General features: G+C 35.3%; 1 protein-coding gene across 2 annotated transcripts in view; it reads left to right on the plus strand.

Moving 5' to 3' along the window:
- Positions 1 to 20,301, plus strand: part of LOC113240171 (homeobox protein caupolican) — a 56,688-nt gene that overhangs the window by 9,060 nt on the left and 27,327 nt on the right. The window contains exon 2 of one of the 2 annotated variants that reach the window (XM_026477413.1): positions 13,185 to 13,520. In XM_026477413.1, coding sequence (XP_026333198.1) covers positions 13,185 to 13,520 — 336 coding nt within the window. The remainder of the gene's footprint in view (positions 1 to 13,184; positions 13,521 to 20,301) is intronic. The other variant, XM_026477420.1, reaches the window with a different exon arrangement.

Raw genomic sequence — 20,301 nt, forward strand, 5'->3', positions numbered from 1 at the left:
TTTATTTTAGGTTAAATGCATTTGTCTCATTCGTTATCAGTGTGATAACAAAATATTTCATTTTAACTTCGTGCTGTCAAAGTAATGATTTTTATATTTGATATATTTATTCTTTTTAGGTACCAGTGATAATTTAAACGTAAAAGTGGACCGTTTGGTATCTTCTAGGCGACTATACAGCATTGTATAAAATCATTAAGAGTCGCCTTTTACTTTCTTTTAAAAGTGTAATATAGGTGGATTGGTAGGTAATTTGTGTGAAGGAAAACACATACAGTAAAAATCAGTACATAAAAACGGTTCATTTCTTGAATAATCCCTAGATCTCTTAAAGGTAAAAGTGAACAAGTATCTCATAAGCGAATATACTCCCTTGAAAATTCGTATTAAAAATCATCTTTTATTTCCCAGTTTAAATATGTATAAATAGGTAGTTTTGCTTATTTCTGTCGCCAAGTAGTAATGTAAGCATTACTACGTTCCGGTTTTGGATAAAACCTTTGTCAACGTATGTCTCATAATAACGGGCGCAGTAGCAGTGCCGATCAGATCTTTGCGATTTAAAACTCATGGACAGGCGTGTCGCCTACCGCCAGACGCACTTGTTTGTCCTTTGAAGAAAACTACCAGCAGTACAAAGACAATAAGTAAAACATGTTGGATTTCTTGAATAAAACCTTTATATATTAAAGGTAAAAGTGAACAATTCGCTAGGTGAAAATGTACCCTCCTAAAAAGTCGTATTAATAGTCATCTTTTAATTTCTCGTTTTGAAAATTTATATGTCGGTAAGTACGAAGATAATAATGGTTTATTATATCTAGACTAAGTAGCAGATCTCACATTAAATAATGATTTATAGCATCAAATGTCAAAACAAAGTAAAAAAATCTTTTAATATATGTAAGCAAATTATACTTGAAATCGTCATATTGATTAAACTCTACTGCTCGTTTACAAGGCAGATTCACCTAAGAATAATGAGCAAGAAACTCTAGAAGTTGCTCATTGTAAATAAACGTTTGTACACATTTTATCATTTACAATATTATTTCAAACAACATGTATCGAGACTATCTGCAAGAGTCCGTTTAGGGTCACTACTACGGATTTTTGTCATCCAAGTACGCAGAAGCTGTATGTATGTAAACACTTTATTGTACCACAAATAAATTACAAATTTTAAGAAATAATTTAATTAACTTTATTATTACCTATAGTATAAAGTTTTTGTTTCACTATAGTTTTAAATCTAATGAATGAGAAATTTTGAATATCAACAGAAATCTTATGGAATCGTATACAATTGCACCATAAATGAATTTGTGACTATGTGAAAACGTCTGTCAAGAACAGCTTGTTTACTTTTATTCCTCGTATTAATGTTATATATAGTAATCCTTGTGAGAGGCTGCACAGTATACTAGATAAATTGACCTATATTATAGCTCACCAGGTCTCCACCCCTTAAGACTATTCTTAAACAAAAACAAATCGTTGGTGTTGAGTAACAAATGAAGTTGTTCTACGGTGTGTTTATAACAAACGGCATGTATTTAAATTATCATTTTAAATTTGCAAAAACAGCAGGCGAAAAAATTTAAACAGTCATCTTTTTTATTGATTGATCCTTTTTCTCTCAGATATAAAATAAATTTAAAGAATGTATGTTTTAATCTGTTCTGAGCTAATGTTTGATTTTCGTAAATTAACTTTCATAGTTTCATGTTGAAATGAAGCGAATTCGCTTCTGGCATTCGCCGGCCGCTGCCGCAGTATGCTCGCTTCGCTCACTCAGCTCGTGCTGCTTTTTTATGAGAGTACTAATCGAATCTGTCCTACTAAATGGAGGACGCAACCAAGATTTGACCTATATGAAAAAAGAGGATCAAATATTATTTTTGACTCTCAAATATTAATTTAGTATCCTTAAACATAATGATAACGTTACGTTGAATGCAGTTCATTTATAATTTTCCGTAGATGAACTAATATAGACGGAACAATTAATATATATTCAAATGTTAAAGACAATATCTTTTATTTAAAAAAAGTGCACATTTACAATAGATCAACTATATCTTTGAGGATCAAATCATATTATTCCATAATAAACTAGTGTTAGTTGTTAAAATAATGCTTTGTATATTGTATGTGTATAAAAAGGAACGCACACAACACAGAGTCAATAAGCAAAAATAATTATTAGAATACGCCGCACAATTTTGGTTGCTGAACAAATATTTTTCAACACCACAATACATATTAGGAAATAAATGTTCTGTGAGAACCTAAAACAGAATCTAACACTGAAGTTATATCAGATTATCTGTTATCGTGTCCATTATCAAATCCATAATAAATTTCAACAGAACCACTTATTAAGTTCATTATAACAGAATTCATTATTATCTATAAGTGCATATGATTTATTAAATTATTGGATTCGCTGTCATCTTTATTTGTTATCCGATAACACTTTATTAAATTTCATGGCTGTCGTATTATTGGGCTGACCGTAGTTATCGGTCCATTTAGTTGGTATAGTAGGCCTTAATTAAAATGGTGAATCCTAAGTAAGTAGTCCAATACTCCAATGCTAATAAAGATAATATTGTGGAATGATTGGGTCAGCGGCCGAATGTGAGCCGTGCTCGGTCTATTTTCGCTATCTGGCTGATAAGACGCCTCCGTCACGGGGAGGGGCTGACTCTCTCACACGAGGGGATTATCCTCATTATTTCTCAGTTTTGGAGATCTGGCGACCCTACCAACTGCTACTTAATACGACTATTGCGACTTTTTGGATCATCACTTTGTTTTCGTATTGTATTCAGTTTTACAAATTTTTTTTTTTTCATATTATTCCATTTTTTGGAACCCAGAATAATGTTATAAGACAATAAAAAAGGTCATAAAGTTTGCTTTGGAAAAACACATTGAGTTAATAGGAACGTCTTTTTTTAATACGAACAGAGTCCCATTGCGTTCATGGTACGTTTTTATTTAAATAGCAATTAAGTACAAGAATGGGCTGTAAACGTTTATACTGCGTTGTATCGTACGTTTTAAGAGCTCAGTCTCACTAAACCTCGAGTGGCATCATTTTACTCACCAAATAAAATGCTGTGAGTAAATATACATGCCTTTTGACGATAATATTTAAAACGTTTTATAAAATAGGCACATACAAATCTTCGAGTACTTATTGCTAACATATAAACACCATACAAATGTGAAAAATGTACTTAAGGCTTTAGATATATAATTAAATATCGTAAGCAGGTATAGTAAGCGGTGTATACGCGCTTGTAAGTTTGCAAATTTTGTAGCACTGTCCCACAACAGAGATGGTATACTGTCTCTATATCAAACACAGTAATTTCCGGGGAAAATAATCAGTGCTCGATTTACATCAACTAAATGGTAGGGCAATAAACTTTTATTTAAGATCTCACCTATATTACTAAGGCAATCAATAATGGATTGTAAACTTTTTAGTCATATGCTCGTAGTCTTGTACCTGCTTGCATATGTATGTAGGTACCTACTTATATTTACGTACGTACATTTTCGTTCCATAAACAAGCTGGAACAAAAGGCGACAAAGTTATTTTTATTTAGGTCATACAAGTCTCGTCAAGCTTGCATTCCGAGTGTCAGATTCCAGATTAATATTATGTGAGCGCGTCGCGGAGTTCGAGCATGGCCTCACACCCCGTGGTTATAATTGACGGTGAGCCGAGAGGCGACACGAAGCAGCGCAGGCGCTAAGAGCCACTGGCAGCGGTTGGTGGTGGCTGCCTGGCCTCGGGCCGGCGAACACGCGTGCATGACCTCGGGATATATAAATGGTAAAACAAAACCAACGCCATTCATTTAACTTCATAATGAGCCATGAACAATCTTCGTCATTTTTGCAGTTTGCATTCGACCATTGCTCCTCGACTGACCCCTTTTTGTTCGAACTGGTAATTTAACGTTTCATACTTGTACCTTTTTCAACTTTAATAAAGCATAATAAAAACCGTGATTAAGTAAACGTTTCGTCTGGTAAAGCCATTGTTCTTGATAATGAGCCAAATGTTATGCGGTGTGTATTGTAATATGCGTGATCGTAAGATGATATTGTTTTAAAATTCTACTAACTAGATTGGGATACCAAGAATTAAAAATAATTTATTCTGAAAATATGTATAATTCAATATGTACAATTCAATTTTCATAGTCAACAACAACTCACAGCAAGAAAAGATAGAAATAAAGGACGATTCAATGCTGTCGAAAACAATTATATCTCAAAATATAATATTTTGCATTACATCGAGTAAACACTCAGAATACTGCTTTGATTCATTTGTAGATAAATATTATGTACTAAAATGGAAGTGCAGCTTAAATTCTTAAAGAATACTTGATTTAAGTTTTTTATACCTGTATGACTAATATTTAAGTAGTACATTAGTATACAATGAGATGTTATTTCTCAATTTGGTGTTACACCACTAAAACGTATATAAGTATCTAAATGTTTCATCCAAACTACAGTTCGTTCAATTAATAGTTTCTGATGATATGAGAATATGAAAATCCACCGCAGTCAGAATCGAGATTAGCCACGGTCCGGTATTCTGATAGGTGAATGAAACGCTCGCTTCTGGGAATTTTTATTTATTTTCTCAGAAATGAAGGGAGTCTGCAGTTCACGCGGTTAGTGTGTAATATTTTGTAGAATCTCGTTACCGTGGCGACGAACCGTGATAGTGTTCTTATATATGGCTGGCGTATAAGCCGCAACCGGATCTGGTCGCGAGTGTGTGCGTGCGCTGCGTGTACTCCGGGACAGGAACAAACTTAATCCATTGAGAATTCTCAATGTTAAGTGAGAATTTCATTTTCAAATCAGAAATCTTGATGCGGTGTTAATTTCAAAACATTATTAGTTTTGGTAATAGATGTAGATTTCATATTTTTGTCAGTCAACACGTCACTTGAATTCAGAATAAATTTCAGTCAACATTTCACCAGCAACGCAATCAACGCTTTTTACAAAAGCACTTTAGGTATTATGAAGTAAAAAGGAATACACATAATCAAGTCAACACCAGGTGGTGTTAATAATGAATAAATAGTCGTTCAGTCGCGTCGCACCCACAGATCTTTCATTAGTGGTCCTAATCAGATGCGCTACAGAGCCGTGAAACTTTATTACTTGTGAATTTAAAAGACTCATGTATGACAATTACTGAGTGTGTCGCGCCCACGGCTATGGGTGCAACGGATGAGGTGATCACATATCATTAGTTCACACCTCGTCGCCCCCGAATCGGACCGCGAGTCTTACGGCATCTGCGTGTCACACACGTTTCTGGATTACGGAAAACTCGCCTGTCAAGTGATGCCATTTAGTTAACGCAACTTCTTTAACATCAATATTGAAAGGATTCTGAACTTTTAATTCAGTACAGTACTGGTTTTCAGCCATAATCTCTCCGGCAGGAGCTACGGTCTCATGGTAGTGTACCAGATCATTTAATGAAATACATTAGCCATACCCTTAATTAAGGTCTATCTATGAGGAGCGCGAAAGGAGAAAGGAAAACATGTCTTACATGTATATAGGTACTATTGAGCCGTTAGGGCTTATAATATTTTAGTTTTTTTCACACCTTGTTTGATTATCTGTGAACATTTCAAGGGCAATTATAGCAACTGATCTATATAGTAATAAAAACTAATTAGAAAATATTTTTTAGATGTTTTATTTACAGTCTACATCACACTTTTAAATTTTAATTAGTCTAAATTCACACAGGCTACTAAGTCTGTTGAACTTGATTAATTTCTTAAAAACATTTATCTTGAATCGAATCGTTAAAACTAAAATAAAATCCAATAAAAGTGTTTAAATCGCAATGTTGACAAATATAGCTTAGTTATTTTGTAACTACAGTAACACCGAGTTATTTTGGTAATACAGTCGTCGATTAGTGGGTAACGACAGGGAGTCGGCAATAAAGGTTGGAGCGGGAACTGCACGGGATGTTTTGAATCGCCACCGCTTTAATGGTGGCTGTATTAACCGATAATTCAAATTTCGATACCGCACAGCGCTTACCGCAACTGACAGAACATTTTGGATAGCTCTACGGGCTCTACGGGCTACACATTCGTATTAAAGAGCTTCGAAACTTAAAAGTATCAAGAGTTTCACTCATTTAAGAAGTATACCGTATGAAAGGCAAATGAATCAAATCAAGTTTTTAAACTTATCAAATTAACACCGCACATTGAATTTTGATACTGGCTATTAAAATAACTAAGTAATCAATGTATGTTTTTTATTTATTTAGAATTTGTGAACTTAATGTGTGCCTTATTGTGTCGTAAACCAATGTTGAGTATAATGCTGGCACGGTTATTATTAGATCGCAACGCAAAGCACAAACACATGTTTATTCCATAACAGAAACTAATAAATCTTGTCGAACAGCCCAAACAACTTCATTAGTGAAATCTATGCTCTGTTCGCACTGTGAACAGTGATGATGCACTTCGACAATGTTTTAGATTTACACCTGTGCAATCAGCAATAAGTTGCCTTTAAGATCGGTTGTTGTACGAAAACGTACGTCCAAATCCATTAGCGGGGAACTCTTATTACTCGCAGCCAACATTTAAATTAAAAGGAACAGGCACAGGTTTGGTCCACATTTGTGGGTGCGATGGAGTGTGTCGACAGGCTCTCCGGTTGCTCTCGAAAAAGTTGCAATTTTATGAATGAGTTGTTTGAATGAAACACAATAATAATACGGCTTCGGCTGCGAACCGACGCGGAAAGCGCTCTGTTGAGACGTGTACGTGTCTGAATTGGCTTTTAAAAATGCATAATATTTGCTGAGTCGTTAAAACCTCAACTCCCCATAAAACACATAATAATATTGTAGGTCCTTTTACAATAAATATTAAATTCTTATTTTAGGTTGTATATAATAAACTTACAAAGGAAATTTAATTTAATTCGATCCAAGCGATAATAAAAATAAAAAGAACCACGAGCCGTTTCAATTTGAATTCGGTCACAATGTAAATGATTGCAAAAGTCGCGGAAATAAAGTTTTTTATAAATTGGCATCGATACAGTTGGGTGATGGGTTCACTATAACTTGATTATTGTGAAGTCGTAAAACCAAACTTAATTATATGTAGAACTTGAAACCTACAGCCTAGCAATTGTTGAATAACGTAAAACCATACTTTTTTGGTAACAGTCTTCTCGATCGAACAAATACAGGAAGTGAAAAGAAGTTTTCGTGTAATCAAGGTAAGCTTGTTCCTTGGAGATTAGACACGGATGAGATCGCGACCGTGAACGCGACCTAAAACCAACTACGTTTATTATATTAAAATGCACTCATTATCATTTTACGCCATTATTACGTATTTATCATTAGATTACCACATTACACGGCAAAAGAATAAACCGGCGGTTTCCTTTCAATATTTATTCTCCCTAATTCTACCTTAATTAGGTAAGGTGTGAATTTCTTTGAGGCATTATGCATTTCGAGGGTGGGCCAATTCAGCGCCTTATCTACACGGATATCTTGACACAGGATGTAGCCGAAATAGACACTCACGTGGACTGTTGATCCACCATGTAATTGTCCAATTAAAGTCACAATTTTATGTAAATAAGTCGAAAGAAGCGATAAACGATAGAGAATTATTAGTTTTAAGGCAAAGGTGTAGCTCACGTGTTTTGAAATCGGCCGTTAAAGTTGATTGACCTGCGTTTGAAGTACAAAGGATTATATCTCACGAAAGTAGCATGTCACACATGGAATACTAATTCACAACAATATTTTCCTGCACTATTCTGAAATCGCACATATCTAAAGATCGTTGAAAAGTCTATGAAAAAACTACGAATGGGTTTATTAATTAGCGTTTTCCTATTCACGCGAGCCGAGGCGGCACGTTAGTAATTAAGACCGGATCACACGATATGTTAGCGATTTTCTAACAGATCGTTGATAATCCATCATTATTAGTCGATGTATGAACTAGGTCCTATCATGGTAGTGATAAAGTAATAAAGAAAATTGTGCGAATGAAATTAATTTAGCTAGAAACGTTTTTGTAGATGCTAGAAGAAGTTTGAAACTGAAACTTTTGTTAGTTTTCTTTTATGTAGCTTTTAAAAGGTCTTTATTATCGCGCTTATTCATACACTTCGGGGGGAAAAGAAAGTCACTTTTTACCAACTTCAAAAAAAGGAGAAACTTCTCATTCCGACTATAGCTTTTTGTACGTATGCGTTTGTGTTTGTAATATGTTACGTGATTAATCCGAAATTTGTGAATAGATTTCGATGATTATTTTTTTGTTGGAAACAATGTACTTTAGTAGTAGTCTTATTCAAATTTGAAGAAAATATTAATTACGCCTCTAAGGGTGACAAATTAGGGGATGAATCCGGTTTATTGGATTTCACCCACTTTCCGTTAAGCAATTTCAATAAAAACTTGACAAATAGATGAAATTCCACAAACTTTTCGGGTGGGTTTTTTATATAAGAAAATTTTAATTATTATTGAAATCATTTCAATGATGTTTTTGATTATTTAGGTTCTTTTTTTAAAGTTGTAGGGAAAAGTGTAAAAAAATCATTCTTAAAATATGCGTATTTTACTAACAACAGGGCTGCGGTATGCAAAACACACTTATAGCGAGGTATTTTATCGGATCTTGCCATCGGAAATATAAAGAGCAGACAAAAATATTCCAACCATTGAACAATGTTATTCAAGAAAGAAATCCAACGTTGTTTAATTTCTATGACATACATATATCTATATCTAAGAATTATCTTAGATTTAACCCGATTAAATAAATACATGTACAATGAATAAAATCTGTAACGGTTCCGATCCTCGTTCATTTTTGTAAGCTTTTATATTTATCTACTTGTTTCTCATTGTGAATGTTCGAATACTGTTTAGAGAAATAAACCTGTTAAACAAATTCGGAACAAAAAAAAAGCATATTTAATAACTTAATTAAAAATATGGTTATGAAATATATGTTTTGTGTATCTCTATTGAACTATTATGCTTTGATTTAAGATGAGATCTAAACAAATATGCGACTTTTTTTTGACATTTTGAAGTGCTAGTGTACCTATACTAAATGACGTCAAAATATTCATGTAGCAACTTCTCGCTGATTACGTTCAGTACAAAAAATACAGAACATATTAACAAAACCAAATATCCTTGAAAACATAAAGAGATAAAAAGATACGTAGGATATCGAAATTTCAATGTACTTAATTATATACCTGATACATATTTGTAGTATTTTATATCAAAGAAACGTTTGTGTCCAAACAATTTAAATTTTCGATTGAAAATGCAACACTAGCCGCTGTAAAACAAATTATTTTACTATAGATTTTAATCTACAGCAATTAACGTGTTGTTTAGTCGAACAAAAAGTGCACCAGATCTGTATAATTCGCACACGGTTTTCTTAAGGCGCGGAATGTATCGCGAGTGCAACTTGGCGTGACGCTCGCACCGCTGTGCCTTATCACCAGATCTATCAAATTGTGATACTTTTTCTTTAGCCGCCTATGTGCGAAAAGGATTAGATGGGAATGTTGGCACTCCAACAATTCTGAGAGCACGAACATCGACTTGAGCCTAACTAATAGCTTAAGCCACTCCATATTGTTGCTACAGAAAGCCGAGTACTAAGTTATGTTGATATCGACGTTATCACTGGCACAGCTTTCACATGCACGCACGATCATCTTTGTGTTTTAATAGGGAAGGATTGACATGTTATATAATAGGTACATTTTGATGTAAATGTATAAAGTGATGAACGTAACTTCACGCTACTTAGCTTTATCTCCGAATTAAACATAAGTATCCTAAAATTGTTTTACAGAGGTAACCTTATCGTAAATTTAATACTTTAATGATGTCTGCTGAAGGCCCGGTTTTGATTAAAAAAACTGCTTAAGGTACCTGGACAAAAGCCGTCTCCCGGCGTCACCCCCGGTTAGTTAACCGAGCGACATGTCATCGATATTTTTTGCCTACCTGACGTCTTTAACGAAATTCATGTCATTGGGTCCGATTTCTCTACGATTTAATTTTTTTACATTATTTAACAAATAGATTGGACCCTTAAACGCTCGAATATTCAGTTACATGGTTTAACACTTAAAAGGGCTTAACGACTCTAACACATCCTGCGGGTTACGATAAAAAAGAGGACAAAAAGAGAATACTCTCGTGTTTGTTTTTTAAAAGATGTCTGCTGAAGATAAGGTGCAGCGGCACTTTAATCCTCCAACCGTCCGATATTTGAAAAGGATATGATGACAACTTTTTTTTGTTCTTTATCTAATAAGCACGTATAAGTTCGTAATCAATACTTAAGTCACAAATGTGTGTACTTAGCCGGTCCATGTTGATAAAGAATAACTTATCTAATTTACAATGAAATCAATTAGGTCCTCAATTGACAGCTACTTTGTTATTAATGTGGATGAAACCTACCTTGGAAACCTGTTTGTATTTTTTTATTATTATTAAAAAATAAGTGTGCTCTGACCTGATGGAAAGTGACCATGAAGTCGACGATGAAGCATGCACATCCAAATAATGCCTCTTCACTATCGCCTGAAAAGACTCAAGTTAGAACAAGCCTGTAAACAGGAAATTCCACTCCAAAGCCGTTCGTCATTTTCGACTATGTAAACAGAAAATATTTTAAATGCATTAACATTGCAACGAACATGTGTGTACTTTCCATTCAACACGTTCATTTTTCCATTATATAATACTTCAAATGACAAGATTTGGAGACTAGTAGCCAATTCTGAATTGAAACAATCGTACCACTGATAAAGACAAGTCTCTTCTTTATATTACCATTCAGAGGGACATCGCAATCGGCAGATATGATAGGTTGAACGTACTTAATGGATAGGAAATTCATCGACAGGAAATTGGGTATAATAGATTACAAAACCTCAGTTACTAAATACATTAACTACATTTAACAGGCCAGAACAAAATGGGTACTTTTCAAAGATGTCTTTTTTCTTTTTCTTTTTGTAACATCAAGTGACGAGACGAATAAGTCATACGCCTGATGGTAAGCCTCACGCCTGTCCATAACAGTTGCATGCCACTCAGAACTTTAAATCGCAAAGATCTGAGAGCACTGCCACTGCGCCCGTCACCCTGAGACATGAGTTGACAAGTCCCATGTGCCTGTAATTTCACTAGCACCAAAACGCTGACATTACTGCTTGGCGGCAGAAATAGGTAAGGTGGCAGTACTTCCCTAGACGAACTCTTTCACAAGGGGCTCTACTGCTGCTTAAACTGTCTTCTTGTGTTTAGTAGGCCAGCATAGTTTCCCCTTTGTATGATCAAATTGGCTATTTGTAACCTTAAAGTGAAATATATTTTAAACTACGATTAAGTATAACTTTATGTCTACGTCGTTTATCAAATACCTACAATATACTCTACTCGCAAACTTAATGAAAATTTCGTGTACGGCTATCCACAATGGCCGACCGGGTGGATAAACAGAGCATGTTGTACTTACTACGGAAATTATGTCTTTCATCCAACAGACACTCGTACCGTTTCAATGGATTGAATCCCTTTTAAGCACCGACGTCGATTCAGTGGCAACCTCTCTACTCCAGTAGATCGATACAACCCTTATTACAATAGTCAGTAGGTCCAACAACCTACAATTTTATTGTCAAAATACCTATATCACTGTAACCCACAACGAATGTATATAACAACTACACAACAATGTTAGCGGGCAAGGATTAAATAACTCCCTACGTAATGTAGGTAATGCAGGGATTCGACGTTTAACGGTTTCAGGATTACCTTAATAATACCTTCAACACAACAAATGTTTTTAGCCTGTACGATAGCAATGGGTGCATGTGTGCCCGGGGCGACTGCGGTCACGGTAGGTCAACAAAATGCTCTAATACGATGTAGAAGTAAATACGATAAAAGCATGGTCGGTGATGAACCCCGTGTTTAGGGTGTGACTGAAGCCATATTTCTCTACAGACGGGTCACAACTCCAGCTTAGGATACTGTCAACCGCCAGGTGACTTTACTATAGGCTTAATTATGTCGTGTCGTGGCAATACTAGCTCTTAACTTAATTAACAGTTAAATAATAATAAAGTATTTACACCGCACATAAAAACAAACAACAACAAATTTTCTACATCCTAATAAAAAACAAATTAAATATAAATTGAAATTCATGTATTATATTCCTGGCGGAAATAAAATATCCTACATTAACAAGAAAAATTACGCACAAAAGAAGAATTAATTATGATTTCCTTTCAAATAACTGACAGTTGTATCATAAGCAGTCGGGTGGTATATCTCGGTTTCTAATCCCATTGAGAACACAATAAATGTTGGACGGCTGGGCCCCATTTTTCATTCCAATGACAAATATTTAGAAAGTTATTTACCCGCGTTTGAATCTGCACAGTGCTCAATTAAAAGGCCGCACCAGCTCGACTCGTATCTTCTGCTTTATGCCCGGACAACGGGCGGATGTTTATTTTGCGACCGCGATATCGATTCAGGTAGTCCGGCGAATAAATCTATTATGACAACAATAAGCTGGGATCGGACTTATTGTATTTTATTTGAAATTCTTCAATCGTATCGCATTAGCGTCAGGACGACATACAATATAATTTTTTCACACATTATAATGAAAGGGGTTTCTGGAGCGTTTCCAATTTGTTTTCTGTGGGTCGTTCTACAGTTGACGACGTACGGGGCACGCCTACAGTTGTTTCTCCCTTGCATACAATCGTTAAACGCTCATTTATTTTCCATCACTATGCTAATCGAGGGAAATTATTCATGCTGCATTTTATTTTAATCAGTCAATACTCTTTTCTTTTAGTTAAGGGTAGAGTACCATTAGATTTGATGCGACCATGTAAGCATACCACATGTATTTTTAATATTGCATTTGCTTTGCGACTGTAATGTACTCGCTGTGCGCACGGAGGCCTCCAATTCAGTTTTAACGTCTGCAAAAGCGAATGATGAAACGCGCCATAAAGGCATTTCAAAATTTACAACTTACAGAGCACCATATCGACAGCCTCCAACAGTCCGCCGCCGGCGCAGGCGGGAATGAGCGGTGGGGCGGGCGTAGCGAGCGGCGCAGCCAGATCGAGCTCGCCAGCAGCCGCAGCGCCACGCTGCTGCGACACCGGCCGCCCCATATTCCATGACCCTATCACAGGGCAGACAGTATGCTCGTGTCAATACGAGTTTCTCAACTACCAGAGGCTCGCGTCAGGCGTGCCCCTGTCCATGTACAGCGCACCGTACTCGGACGCAGCTGCAGCCACTGCGGCGGGAATGGCTGCTTACTTTCCAGCACTCGCGGCAGATCAACCTCCTTTCTATCCAAATGCTGTAAGTATTACCGTTGTAATTGTAAATAATACAAACTGTAGGGCTAGCATGATAAGGCGCGACTTGCGCGAGAGCGACATAAAACGCGAGATCTCTGTACGAGATAGCAGTTTAGTAACTAAAGCGCGACTAGAGCGAGAGCGATAGCTCTACAGATTAAACAAAACTTGTCATCCATATCCGTTAGTTCTTTTACCAATGTACCTAATAATCAAAACTATTTCCGGTACACCTCAAATAAGGCTTACTTCGAGTGAAATCGTACTCCGTTTTAGTAATCTGATTAACAGCATTAAGTAGTTGACGAAAAATACTTCGTTATTGGATAATATCGTCCTTGCTTATTAAGAATCGTTGGAGTAGTAGGTATGTGTAGTCAGTGTTACTAAAACTCAAGCTTATTAAGATAAGATTGTAATAAGTGATTACTAATAATCACTTTTATTTTCATGTTAGACGAGTCAATTTAATCTAACTGAAATAATCAAACATCGTAACGGGAATCAACATACACATACAACAAATTGTTTAACCTGCAAAATGTTTATGATCTTCCCTAAAACAACGCAACTCTTCTCGATAAAAGTACGTTAGTTTAATATCTTGAGTAAGATTATACGTACTTCAAGATTAATCAACATTTCTGAAGGTTTTTTTTTTTAAATACGTATTGTGTATTGGTGTGAAGTTACCATGTAGTAAGAATATGTTTATTTGACATCACAAATGCAGACAGCAATACGACAGTTTCTAGAAACAAGCTTAAGCAAAATTAACATTATATTTTAACATTTATATGCATTGTAACCGTGATGTCATGCCTGAAAACATTGTGCATGGTTACAGTTCGCAAAGCCTGGGAGTCAACTCAAACAAAAGATAATGTCAAATATGAAGCTTCATTCGTATCATGCTTTTTTTTATTTGGTCGAAAATTACTTATTTGATATTAATTATTTTGGACGGACGTCAGACATAGAACGGAAGTAGATGCCCTGTCATATAGCGACCCTTTTACGATTTCAATAAATGAATTTCTAAAATTTTACTAATATTACTTCATTAATTTTGCCTTATAAGATATTATGATACTACCACCAACATCTTTGTAACTGATTTATAATTAACAAAATGTTTGGCTTAATCGCATTAAGTTACGACAAAGAATAATTAGTTTCACAAAAGCTTAGACTCATATCCACTACTTGAAAGTGAGATATCATCTAATACCAACGGATTACGACCGTCTACAGCATAGCACCTCTATTTATTCAATTTTGATCCTTGACATCTTCCACAAAGGGTATTATTGTTATAAAATAATTTAGATCGAATGTCAAAATAGTACCTTAAAGAAGTATGTATAAGCGTCTTTCACATTGTTAAGTAGGCACCACAATCAGGTTATAAAGAATACATATAAATTAGAATCATAAGCCGGTGATGCATGTTCTTTTGTACACCGTTTTAAAAAAAAGTTATTTCTACCTCGATTCGGTTTAAGTTTAATAACTTAATATGTTTAAGAGTTTCTTTCTCAGAGATTATATTAATGAATAACATTGGGTTCCACGAAGATTCCAAAGACAGATTAAATTGCTATCTACATTACCTTAACATATAAATCAAAGTAATAGTTACTTAAAATTTTCGTTTAATATAGAGAATACGTAGTCGCATTGCAAAACTGACGCATTTTAAATGAGTTTTGTGAATACAAGTTATCTGGAAGAATACTAGAAAAAAGCAATATTTATACAGTTTTTACAAGTTCGGTAAACACAAAAACTTATGGGCCGAGAACATAAGCGCTATGATACGTGTGTGGGTAGTGACTTTGAATGATAATGATCATAACAGCATAAAAGTAGCCATGGAGTGTAATATATGACGCATAGTAAAACTTTGGGAGGAAGGTGTTAAAAGGTGGGGCCGTGAACGTGTCCCGGCAGATGATTCAATCATTCATGAAGATATGATCATATATCATCGGTGGCGAAAGTGTTAACTCAAACCGCCCGGACGCCTCACCTTCAATAGGATCCTGTCTCAGAGTTTTTTCTTCACGCTTTTATTTTGTCTACGATTTATTATTGCATTTTAACTCTAAGGGGTGGATCTACACACTAAAGTTATGTTTTTATGGTTGTAGTTTTGTTTAGTGTTAAATTTACGTGTCAGATTAAAATGTGTCTGAATACCTTAGTTTTCTTATCCTTTTCAAAATTATAAACAAACAGTGTACCCTTTGACGTTCCGTATAAAAATAAATACACATACATACATTAAGTACATTAAGTAGCTGTCAAAATATTTTCTTGGCTCAATAGACCACACTTAATATCATTTGCACATGTGGCACCGTTGCCGCAGGAAACGGACGTTATTGAATTGAAAAAAGTGAGAATTTATAGTTCTAATGAAATGATCCCAAAATGAATCACGACACATTACAACACTCTAATAGCTCTTTAGAAAAAAATACTTTGTGCTGTATCGACGTATCATTAGCTAAAATTTTCTATTTTAAGATTTTATCATGCACGTTTTGTTGACATAGATTTACAAATCTAATTCAATTACTTGTAAAACGACAGAATATTTAGAAACTCACAAGCATTTAAAAAAATTTCGAAACTATTGTTTCATTTTTTGCTTATAGTCTTGAGATGCCTTTTAAATTTACTTGATGTACAGTCAAGAACACATCAAGCATGGCACTTTGTACTTTGGACCGTTCTTATCGTAAACGGCATAGAGTTGGATTTAAATCTTAAGTGTCAAGCTTGACCCTGTACTAATTAAATATTAACAAGGTATATTATTATTTATATTTCATTTATTAGGATTTCAGAACACCAGAGTCCTTAAGTAGTCACAACATTTAAAATTTTGCTGTTAACCTACGACAGGGCGCGAAATGCGCGGGAGCGACATAAACACGCGAGATATTGTTATTCTCAATACAAAAATAGCAATATCTCGCGCTTTACGTCGGTCTCGCAAAGTCGCGTGCTGTCGTGTTAGCCCTACTGTTAGTTGTCCGATTTCATAGATTATAGGTTGGAAGACTAGTATTTTTTGCTATTCTACCTATTTAAATGTAAACAGTTCTTGCGTGTCCATGGAATCGTTTGAAGGATTATGTTTAAGCGCACAGAATACCGACTGAATACGATTATGATAGTGCATCAAAGCGCAAAGTAGTGCTCAGCCAAGTTCTTGTGAACACTGGCTGAGCATGACGCAAAGCGTTTGAAATTTCATTCCGCTGACCTAATTTTCATTATTTTTTTTATTAAAGAAGACAGGCTCTTGGCCACAATACAAACAAAACTTACGTTTTTTTTATATTCTACTTTATTTAAAAGGAAACAATATCAGAGAAACATCTACCAAAATCATTTTTTTTTTTCATGATGTCAAGTGATGGGACGAACAAATCGTGCTCCTGATGGTGAGCAACGTAGTTGCATCATATCGTATGTAATATAATATCACATAAATATAGTTAAAAGAAATTGATGGTTGTGAGAATTTTTGTTTTGAATTGTGGTGGTCATGCGCTTGGTCGCGAGAGACACACGTATCCATGGCAGTTGCAATGCCACTCAGAGCTTTAAATCGCAAAGATCAGAGGGCCGTTACCCTGAGACATAATTTGATAAGTTTTATATACATATAATTTCACCAGCACCATTACGCTTCAATACTGGAACGCTGTAATGCTCAAATTACTGCTTGGCGGCAGAAATAGGTAAGGTGGAAGTACTTCCCTGGATTCACAAGGAGCTCAGTAGAACTCCTTAGAAAAAGAGATCATCCAGGTGATTCGGTGATTCCGGAGGTGATAATATAGTAGCAGTAGCTACTAAAAATATAATATTGTCACACAGATACATACCATACAGGTGTGTTATTAAGTTCCGTTTGCTGTTATGCCTTTGTATGAAAATATGAAAGAGATATTTGAACTTAGCATTATTGATTTCATAATTTTGCCAACCCAGTCGCTACTTTTTGTTCTTTATGCTTCATAATATTTTAATTTTAAGAGTTTAAACAAGGTTACATTTGAGAATGGATAAACGGTTCCTTACAGTGGCTGTAACACGAACCCATTACAAGGGGACGTATTTTTATTAGGACTTTTTGTATGGGAAAATATTATGTTCCCTATTGTTAATTAACCCAATTTAATGTTATCAAAAGATTATTGTGTCGCACTTGGCCGGTGCATCAAAGGTGGTAAGATTTATTATTTTTTTACGTAACTACAGTACGACATAATATCGTAATGTGGAGAACGTTAATGAATATTTATTAAGATAGACATTGGAAAATAGTTTTAAAACATTTCTACATTACAACTATATAGGTTATTAATTATTAAGAATTTTATATAACTTTTTTTGAAAAAAAAAACAACCTTAAATGTTTATGGATCGATTTGCCAAGTTTTATTGACATCGGTTAACGGAAAGTGGGTTAAATTCAATAGACCAGATTATTAATTTGCATCTTTTAGAGGTGGAATATTTTCTTCAAATTTGAATGAACTACCACTACCGCTTCTGCCGCATGCTTCGTATCAGCTGGATACAGAAAGTCAAGAACGAATCAATACTCCTACGCATTGACAACTTACGCCAGCTGATGCGGACCATCAAGAAGCCCAAAGTAACATATCCCGATCACGTGCTTCGACAAGATAGATACGAATTGCTTCAACCTATAATGCTGGAAAAGGTTGAAGGCAAGAGATGCGTTGGAAGACGTAATAAGTCATGGCTACGCTACATAGCAGAACAACTGTTTCGTTTGGCAATGAACGGGATAAATTTGCCATTTCGACGGGCAATCTCCGGCGGTGTAGAGGCACTTTAAGAAGAAGAAGAATACTACTGAGGTAACCATTTACCAAAAAAAAAATCAACGAAATAGGTTCACAGAGTCGAATTGAGAACCTCCTCCTTTTTTAGGTCGGTTAAAAATAGAACTTGCTCTTCTGGCTTAAGGTAAGGTAGGGAATGCGTCAAATTAGTTTAAATTAACCTCTGTTGAATAGACTTGCTGTTAGATTAGGTTAGCAACTATCGCAAGGGCAAGGTGAAGACACTGTACCATCGTTACTCACATTCTAAAGTTACCCAAACTGATAAAAAGTTATTGTATTAAACAACATATCGTATAAGTAACTTATTTCCATCTAAACTTGTCAAGCATATTGTTGCGGCAACAATTTAAATAGTGAATTGATTTGTGTCGTAGTTGATTCAATTAAGAATTCGCCAAACAAGCTGCAAATCCACTTCATTAGGATCTTTTTTTTTTTTTCAGTGGAAACCTTGTATACACGGTATGTATTTGAATATAAATATTCAATACAATTTCTCGTATTCATGAATAAAAATTTCTTTTGTTTTACTTTGTGAAAATCAAGCAAACATTCAACTTCACTTCGTTCCTAACTTTGGTAACGGACGTTGACTTGTGTGAATTTTTGCAATTGGTGGATTGCACATTACATAGCGATACAAACAAAGATGTAAGTATAATGTAAAATTTTCACCATTTGAGTCACCATTTCCCAGTAGGAAATTAGAGAAATAAACTTTTCAAAATTATTTCTTGTCAGGGTGTTCTCAAAAAAAAGGCTGTTCTCAAAGTACAGGGACTGTCATAATTTGAGACCAAGGTTGGATTGGTGTGGTTGCCTGACACATTATTATAGACAACGGTAATTACGTAATAAGTTTTATTATTTGCATTATTGTAGGAGTAGAACGCCTTGTGAAAGCATTCGCCCGGAGAAGTACCTGCAACCGTATTTCTGCCGCCGAGCAATAATTTGAACGTCACAGAGTTTCGATTTTGAAGGGTGCTCATAAAATTACAGGCACATGGGACTTTTCAACTTTTACCTCAGGTTGACGGGCGTTGTGGCAGTACCAGTGAAATTTTGAGTTTTAAAACTCTGAGTGGCACTGAAACTGTTGGCGCACGACTTGTTCGTCCCGTCACGTTGTGTCATAAAAAAATAGAAAAAAATATAGGCATTATTAATGAATCCCGTTCATAATTACGTAATGTGCAATTAGCGGGTTATTAAGTACCTAATTGTCTACTATCGGGCAGTATTAGTACCTATATAATATCGAATTCATAATCGTTTATATATACTCGTAAAACTATAAAAGAATAACATAAATAAAACCTTACAAATTCCAACTAAAACTACATTAACAGCAGTAGAGCTCCTTGTGAAAGAGTTCGTCCAGAGAGGTACTGCCACCTTACCCATTGCTGCCGCCAAGCAATAATGTCAGCATTATTGTGTTCCGGTTTTGAAAGGTAAGGGTGCTGGTGAAATTACAGGCACGTGGGACTTGTCAGCTTAAGTCTCAGGGTGACAGGCACAGTGGCAGTGACCCTCAGATGTTTGCGATTAAAAGCCCTGAGTGGCACTGCAACTGTTATGGAGAGGCGCGTAGTTTATCATCAGGCACATGACTGATGGTAAACTATGCCTGTTATTATATAAAAGAAGGATGGGAACATCCCGTGTATTTTGTGACCCAGTGTTTTTGACGACGTGCATTAAAGAGACCTATAGAAATACTTGTGATTCATTAAAAAAAGTTTCGAAAAATCTAAGTGAGTACAGCCTGTAGAAAATGAGATTATAACTATATAAACTTGATGCAGGTTATGTTTATAACATTGTCCTGTATTTCGCTTCAGATGTTTGTTCGTAGTAGCAGAAAACGACAAGTTTTCA

This window comes from Hyposmocoma kahamanoa, unplaced genomic scaffold, assembly GCF_003589595.1.
Source record: "Hyposmocoma kahamanoa isolate Upper Pololo Valley unplaced genomic scaffold, ASM358959v1 100021, whole genome shotgun sequence".
NCBI classification, from domain to species: Eukaryota; Metazoa; Arthropoda; class Insecta; order Lepidoptera; family Cosmopterigidae; genus Hyposmocoma; species Hyposmocoma kahamanoa.